The sequence below is a fragment of the Arachis ipaensis genome, chromosome B6 (assembly GCF_059453495.1).
Source record: "Arachis ipaensis isolate K30076 ecotype BB chromosome B6, ASM5945349v1, whole genome shotgun sequence".
Classification (NCBI taxonomy): Eukaryota; Viridiplantae; Streptophyta; class Magnoliopsida; order Fabales; family Fabaceae; genus Arachis; species Arachis ipaensis.
Genome location: NC_142441.1, coordinates 138,788,105 through 138,797,229, shown reverse-complemented (window position 1 = coordinate 138,797,229; position 9,125 = coordinate 138,788,105). Strand labels below are relative to the sequence as shown.

Here is a 9,125-nt window from a genome sequence, read left to right as displayed (position 1 = left end):
GTTTTAATAGGCAGGGTGAACACTAAGGAAAGGCTGAGCTGGTTTGGAATTATCAGACAGGAAGATACTATATGCGTGCTATGTAATAATGAATTGGAACATGTATATCACTTGTTTCTAGGCTGTGCATTTACGTGGTAGGTGTGGAGTGCTTGGATATCAGGATTCGGTTGTCAATGGTCTTATCCGGGTTCGATGAAAGAGCACTTTCTCAGTTGGACAGAGGAATCAAGGAGAAAGGAGGATCGTAAGCAGCGGCTGAGGTGCTTTTGTGTGATCATTAGGAATATATGGATGGAAAGGAATAACAAGATTTTCCAGAATCAAAGCAGAGGTGTTGAAGAAGTCATTAACATGACCGTGAGAAGCGTTAATGAGTGGAGTGGTGTTGATCCCTTTTATTGTTGATGGCTATGCCGAAGATGACATGGGGAGTTTATGTGTTTGATTTAGTTATTTAAGTAGGCGTGTGCTGCTTGTCTAGCTCTGTTTGCTCCACTGTACTGTGTTGAGCTCTTACTTTCAAAAAAAAAAGATGACAAATAGAGTTGTTGTTAGTTAAGTTAATCTTTATTTAAGTGATTATCCACGGCTTATCTCTTTTACTAGAAGATACTATTTGTTGACCATTGAATAAGAAGGTAATAAGTGCCTATCACATTACATAACGGAATTTTCACCAACTATAAAAAGCCACCAAAGAAATATACTCACAACTCAACTTAGTATAACAAAAAAATAATATTCCATAACTAATAAAATTTATTATTTTTAATTAATATTAGTAAATATTTTAAAGTTTAAGTACTAAATTTTAAATTTTAAATACTAAAATTAACTCCTAACAATATAAAAATAAAATGTTAGCTAACAGTATTAACTAATATTAATAAAAATTATCTTTAACATTTCTCGCAAGAAAATATATGCAAATAATTTTTATGATTCACATGTATTAATTATTTGGATTTAATTTATATAATAAATATCACTGTGAATCAGATTTTTATAGACATCCAACTAACATATCAATACATCAGCAATATAAATTTCACATAACCACCGATTATAGCTTGAAAGGCTCATGAATACTATAAATATATTTGATTAGACAAAAATAGAAAATTATTAAATGGTATCAATACATAAGAATTAAAATAATCTAAATTAAGATAGTTAATATAAGGATCCAAAATGACAGCAATCATGTTAACATATGTAGGTATTTGAGTACATATTCGTTGTGACAGAGTGATAATGGAAAGTAGGAAAGGAAATAAAAAGAAGGGAGAGTAATCTAGTTGCAAGTTCACATCAACATGAAACTGATCCTTCATAAAAAAAACAAATGTTGTTATCATATATATGCCCATCGACTTTTAAGGGAACAAGAAATCCAACAAAATTTTTAAATTTAACAACTTTATTATCTATAAAACTATGTTAGATCTCACGCATTAACATGCAATTTACAACTAGTTGATAAAAGCAAGCTAGCAACAATGGTGGCTGATATGTGCGTGTCAATTAAAGCAGGAAGCTCTGATTATTTGGAGAAACATCCAGAGCGCAGAATATCATTTTCCCAAAATTTTTACATTATTGGTGTTACTTTTGCAGCTGGTATTGGTGGCCTTCTATTTGGTTATGATACTGGTACAGTATACATATATGCGTATTGTCTACCATTTCATTAATTAAGAAAAAAAAGAAAGAAATGAAATAGCATATATTTTGTTTTCATTTGTAGGTGTGATATCTGGCGCTCTCTTGTACATAAAAGATGATTTTGAAGTTGTAAAGAACAGTAGTTTTCTTCAGGTAAAAGAGAAAGTGTCTTTTTGTTCATTTTCTTTTAATTTGGTAGCTTGTACTTGTGACCATATAGTTATATGAAACGCAATATGTTCTGGTAGGAGAATTGGTAGGTGGTACGCAATACATCAAAGATATATTGGTAGGAGAATTTGTAGGAGAATATGCTATATATATATATATATATATATATATATATATATATATATATATATATATAGCATTCGACAACAAAGATAAATTGTGAATTCACGTAACTATGACTATGACACAGTAGGACTAGAGTAGAGTGCCATTTTGCAGCAATTATATGTTCTCATTTTGTTATGTTTGCAGGAACTAATAGTTGCGATGGCCTTAATTGGTGCAATTTTCGGCGCCGCCATTGGTGGTTACATTAATGATTCTTTAGGGCGTAAGGCTGCCACTATTGTGGCAGATATTTGTTTCGCAGTAGGATCACTTTTGATCGCCGTCGCACCAAATCCCACTCTTATCATAGTTGGCCGATTTTTTGTTGGCCTAGGTGTAGGTTTCGCCTCTGTTACTGCTCCTATGTATATCGCAGAAGTATCACCGTCTGAAATAAGAGGTGGATTAGTTAGTGTCAATTGTCTTATGATCACAACTGGCCAATTTCTTTCCTTTGTCATCAATTATGGTTTGACTAGAGTAAGCATACCCAACTCTTTAGCTAACAATACCAATAGTAATAATTTTGTCTTCGTCCATCTTGATTTTCTAAGAGCAAAATTATGTGTGCAGGTTCCTGGAACATGGCGTTGGATGCTTGGAATTGCAGGTACACCAGCTGTTATTCAGTTGGTTCTTATGGTCTTTCTTCCTGAGTCCCCCAGATGGCTATATTTGAAGGTAAATGATGATATAAGATCAATGATCATTTATGTGAAGTTCTCTTTATGCAAAAAATATAGGTAATAACTATTAGATAATTTGATATGTTGAACTAAAGTTAATGCTGGAAACCAACTTTTTTTAAACTAACATCAGCCAATTTTGTTATTTTGTTTATCTTAAATTCTAGATCCTAAAACTTAAATTATAAATATAAAATCTAAAGTTGACTAATGTTAGCTAACTAAAAATTAGTTTCCTGTATTTTTTTTCTTAAATAAATTATCATCTAATGATTATCAACTATTATTTTCATATGAAGACAACTTTATGTCATTAGTCACCTATAAAATTTGGGTAAAATAAATCCTTATATTGATTTTTTTTGTACAATAATTAAAAGCTTAGTTACTTTTAACTTGCAGAATAGGAAGGAGGAGGCCACCAATGTTCTTTCTAGGATATACCCATCTCCTCGGTTGGAGGACGAAATAGATATTCTTGAAGCTCACATGGAGCAAGAACAAAAGGATAAGGTCAAAGTTAAATACAGTGATGTATTTAAGTTGAAAGAAATCAGAGTTGCGTTCATATGTGGCGCTGGACTTCAAGCATTCCAACAACTTACCGGTATTAGTGTTATAATGTACTATAGCCCAACAATCATTCAATTGGCTGGCTTCAAATCAAACGAATCGGCTTTGTTCTTATCCCTCATTGTTTCTGCAATTAATGCCGGTGGCACAATTATTGGCATTTACCTTATTGACATTGTAGGGCGAAAGAAGCTTACACTTAGTAGCTTAATAGGTGTGGTTGGATCGTTAATCCTACTCTCTGCTTCATGTTATGTTAGAGGACATGGCAACCCGAGTTTAGTTTATGGATGGCTTGCTGTTGCGGGTTTGGCTTTGTATATTATATTCTTTGCACCTGGAATGGGTCCTGTTCCTTGGGCTGTGAACACAGAGATATACCCTGAAGAGTTTAGAGGAATATGTGGTGGCATGTCTGCAACAATTAATTGGGTTGGTAGTGTCATCATGTCTATTAGCTTCCTTTCTTTTGTGGATGCTATTGGGCTTGGTGAGAGTTTTATGATTCTTTTGGCTGTTGCTTGTGTTGCAATAGTTTTTGTGATTTTCTATATGCCAGAGACAAAAGGATTGACTTTTGAAGAAGTTTCAAATATTTGGAAGGAGAAAGCCTATGGAAAAGATAAAAACATAGAGAGCATGGTTGAGCAAGCAAGTACATGATCAGCAACTTTTTCCAATACGTTTAAGACTTGTGAAAGCACGAAAAGTCATAAAGTTACGGTTTGAACATGAAATGAAGAAGAACAAAAAATAAAAGGAGAAGAAATGAAAGATGCAATATATATGTGCATGCGCATGTGTCTGTGTCCTTACTGGTAGCATTGGCCAAAGAGTTCAAAACACCATCCCTATGATTGGCTATATAGTTGATCAGGATCATGTCTTCTTCCATGGTCCATGGCCCTTTTCTCACTTCCAAATCTTGAGACATGTTGAGAGAGTGAGAGAGATTTCGGAGGGGGTGTTAAGGGAGAAGACTCTAGTGACGTGTGTGACAAGCAATGTAGAGTTAGTTTGCATTACAGAGTTAGTTAGATGAAGTGAGAATCTGTTATAGGATCAGTTGAGTGTTAGTTATTGATGTGTTTCTCTATCTTTCACTCTTAGTGTGTAAATAAGTGAGGAAGCTTCATATGTAAATTAATACATTCTTCCAACATCAATTCAATTTAATATTTAGTTCATTCTCTTAGCTTTCTTTCTAGTTTTCATACTCTCAACTTGGCAACACAGTGTTCATCAACTTGCTTAATGTGCTTCTAGATCCTAGTCCTCAAGTAGTTCTTGATCTTGTTTCTAGTTCCTCCCAGTATATACTTGGCTATTTTCGACCATGTACAGTCATTATGATTTGATTAATTTATTATGGACAAAAAATGTCATTTTATTACATTAGAATGAACTCAAATCTTATCCAAAAATATTTGATTGATAAATTTTACAAAGATATAAAATAAATAGTTTAATTTTGATGTACTGATATTATATAACATTTAATTTTATATAGTCATAAAATCAAATATGTTAATTTGGATAACTATTCACACCCTCAATGTAAAAAGTAAGTATTTTTACTAACGTCGTATTATGTTACTGTACACATATGTAAAACTACTTTATTAAGAACGAAGGCTACGATAGTTATACAATGTTAACAATATTTAAAAAGTGGTGTTAAAATTAAAATAATATTTTTAATATTAATAAATATTTTTAATTTGAAAAAAAATATTATATTGCAAAAATATAAAAATGTGTTACTTTAAATACTATATATTTATATATATCAACCTTGCTATATATAAAAAATGAAAAATTATATTTTTATAAATTATCTTCCATATTTTTGTAATCAATCTCTAAATTAAAAATATTAAGTTTATATATTTATGATACTAAAATTGTTTAACACCACTGATATATATATATATATATATATATATATATATATATATATATATGATGTCATATTGTACAAGGATAGTTGAAAATCAATGTTAGAATAAATAAATAAATGATCTCTTCTACTATGACTAATTTTTTAATTACATGACACAAATATAAAAGATGAGATCCACCTCTTCATCTCTCACTTTTTAGACAAATCAGATACAATTATACAAATTCTTTAATAACCAAATAAATTTTCTACATAAATATGTGTCAAGAGAGTGTCTACTACTAGAGTGTAGGGTTGAGAGAAAACTAGTTAGTTAAAATATGTGCAATGATTTCTCGAAAAAGAAGGTATGAATTGAATTTAAAATGTACTAATTTAATCCTACTCTCTGCTTCATGTCATGTTAGAGGACATGGCAACCCGAGTTTAGTTTATGGATGGCTTGCTGTTGCGTGTTTGGCTTTGTATATTATATTCTTTGCACCTGGAATTGGTCTTGTTCCTTGGGCTGTAAACGCTGAGATGTACCTTGAAGAGTTTAGAGGAATATGTGGTGGCATGTCTGCAACAATTGTCATCATGTCTATTTACTTCCTTTCTTTTGTGGATGCGATTGGGCTTGGTGAGTTTTATGATTCTTTTGCCTGTTGCTTGTGTTGCAATAGTTTTTTGTGATTTTCTGCATGCCAAAGACAAAAGGGTTGACTTTTGAAGAAGTTTCAAATATTTGGAAGGAGAAAGCTTATGAAAAAAATAATAACATAGAGAGAATAGTTGAGCAAGCAAGTACATGATCAACAACTTTTTCCAATACGCCTAAAACTTGTGAAAGCATGAAAAGTCATAAAGCTAAGGTTTGAACATGAAATGAAGAAGAATAAAAAATGAAAGGAGAAGAAATGAAAAATGCAATATATATGTACGTGCACATGTGTCAGCGTGCTTACTGGCAGCTTTGGCCAAAGAAAAGGGGGAAACGTTAATGGAGAAGACAGTGATGAGTGCTGACATGTGTGATATGCAATAGAGTTAGTTAACATTACAGAGTTAGTTAGATGAAGTGAGAATCTGTTATAGGATCAATTGAGTGTTAGCTATTGATGTGTTATCCTTCATTCTTAGTATGTAGATAAGTGAGGTAGCTTCAAGTGTAAACTAATTCATTCCACTATCAATTCAATTTCATATTCTAAGTTCATTCTATTAACTTTCTCTTTGGTTTTAATCTCTTTCAATACCTTTACATGATATCAGAGTTGGTCATGATCAATCATGGCCTTAACTCTCATCATCATCATTATCGTTGCTAAGAACACCTTGGTTCCTTTACTGATAAGCAATAGTATTTTTTAACAATAAAACAAAAGGTTATGCCACAATGATGAAATTGAATATTTTCAGCACATGAAGAATGTATGTAAATAGACTTGTATTTAGACGTGTGTTATCAGGGACGGATTGAGGTTCAAAGGAGGAGGACACTTGCCCTCACTAAGTTTTGAAAAAAAAAGTAATAGTTTTATACAAATATATATTATTATCCCCAGTATAATTATATTTTTACCTCCATAAAAAATTATAAAATTTTATTTTGAGATTTATAATAAATTTTTTATTAATTTAACATGTAACAATATTTATTTTGTTAAATTTGATTTAATATCAAAAGTAAAATTAATTAAATAAATTAACTCAATAAAAATTAATGAATAGTGATAATATAAGTTTTGAAATTAATAAATTAATTAATTATCAAACTAAATATTAGTTTTCTAAATATAAGTAAAACTACTAGTATTTTTTGTCTTAAAAAATTAGTTGAGATAAAAAAAATAATATCTATTTTTAATTAATAATTTTATTTTAAAATTATATAATATTTTTTTAATCTTAACTCTGAAATAAGTTTGCTTGTAACAACTATTTTGGGTGAAACAGTGTTTTATGTCATAAATATTGTAACAAATAAATTTTTTAATTGAATGGGTGGTAATTAATATTTTAAAATTGTAATGAATAGTAGAACAATTGTTTACAAATATGAAAGTTAATTTTGATATATTAAAATATGTATATTTTTTACATAGTCATTTCATCACATTTATTCTTTTAGATAAATATTTATATGATGAATGTAAAAGTTATTTTTTTTACATTATAATACATAATTGAATGGATTCATAAAATCTTTAATTTGACAATATATTAAAATTAAATAAAAAAATATATAAAAATATTTAATTATTTTAAAAAGAAAGAGAGAAAATTTATTGTAAATTAAGTTTTTATTATTTTATAGCAACATATCTGAAGGTTGTAGAAGACTTAGAGAAGGGGGGTTGAATCTATGCCTTTCTTTTTGTTACTGAAATAACCTCTTTTTAAATGAACTTGCAATTCTGATTCTGTTTGAACTCAGCAGCAGAAATTTATGAGACAATTTCGTTTTGTCTCATGAATATCAGAAAACAGAACAGAGCAGAGAAGAGAAAAGCTAACACCACCATGTATCCTGGTTTGGTTGCCTTGTACTATGCAACCTACATCCAGTCTCCACCACAACAGTGGTGGAATTTTCACTATAGTTAAAGTATTACATACACCAATTTCACAGGATTGACACAATCCTTTCACACTCAAGTCTAACCTAACTTGACATTGGCTATGCTAATACCCAGGGGCGGAGCTAGACTAACTATTTAAGGGGGGCGGTGTTTAATAATTTACTAAAAATATTTTATATTACTATTTCTATTGATAAAATAAAAATAAATAAATATATAATCTCAATCAAAGTAAGACAACAATATATAAAAGTTACCACTTACAGTTTTATATCATGAAAATACTATTCGACGTTTTTTTCTATTTTCAAAATCATCTATAATTGAATTTGTGTCGAAAATAGCTGCTAATTCTTTTTCTATATAGATGACCAAATTGTCTGCAAGAAATTCATCAGCCATTTTGCTTTTGAGTCTTGTCTTAACAATTTTCAATGCTAAAAAAGCTTTTTCTGTTGTTGTGGTAGACACTGGTAGAGTCAAAACAAGACGTATTAATCTATCAACCATGTGATAAGTTCTTAATTTTTCTGTTTCTTGCAACTTCTTACATAATTCAAAAAGTGTACCAATGCCTTTCAAATGATTTGGTATATCATGCTGATAATGTTGCAACTGAGATTTCAAAATATTAAACTCATTAGAAGGAAAGTCAAGGGGATAAAACTTCTCTGCTAACTTGCTAATTTATTCAATATTAAATTATTTGAAATTGTCTTTAGGATCCAAAGCACAACTCAAAGTCAAAAGCTTTATTGTTTGCTCATTAAATCTACTATTCAACTCTTGTATTGGAGTAGTAATAGTAGAAGCATCTTCATTCTCTTGATCTTTTCTTTTAAAAAATATATCAATGGTCTTGAACTTACTCATAATTCAAGTGGCCAAATAAGTTCCTATAATTAAAAATATATTTAGCAAAAAGTGTAAATTACAATCTAGATCTTTATATAATATATAATTTATATTTCAATTCAAAATAAGATATTAAAATTCAGAACAATAATACTAATATTGTTGTATAAATAATATAACTTTGTAATTAAATAGTTAACTAATAAAAAAACTAAATATATAAACTAACATATAATAACAAAAACTTAATTAACAAATAATAATAAATTAAGTAAATAACTAAATATATAAAAAAATATAAAAAAAAATGAGATAAGACTAACAGAAAAATAATAATAGAAAAGTCAATAGTTCAATAATTTTCTTAAAATAAAAAAGAATAAAAATAGAACCTTTTTTGAGAAACAGGGGTGAAAAATCACTTGTTGAATTACTATCTTTTTTCTTAATCTACAAAAAAAAAAAAAAACAAGAGTCAAAGAGGTAAAAGATAAGAAGATTAAAGAGATAAAGAAAAAGAAGAATAAGAAAAGTAAA

General features: G+C 29.4%; 1 protein-coding gene across 1 annotated transcript; it reads left to right on the top strand.

Annotated features, from left to right (window-relative positions):
- Positions 1–1,514: 1,514 nt before the first annotated feature.
- On the top strand, positions 1,515–3,929 carry LOC107647625 (inositol transporter 1-like). Its single transcript, XM_088491670.1, has 5 exons — positions 1,515–1,656; positions 1,751–1,821; positions 2,152–2,487; positions 2,581–2,688; positions 3,096–3,929. Exons 1-5 carry the CDS (start codon positions 1,515–1,517, stop codon positions 3,927–3,929), a joined length of 1,491 nt encoding a protein of 496 aa, XP_088347796.1.
- The last annotated feature ends 5,196 nt before the right edge of the window (positions 3,930–9,125 follow it).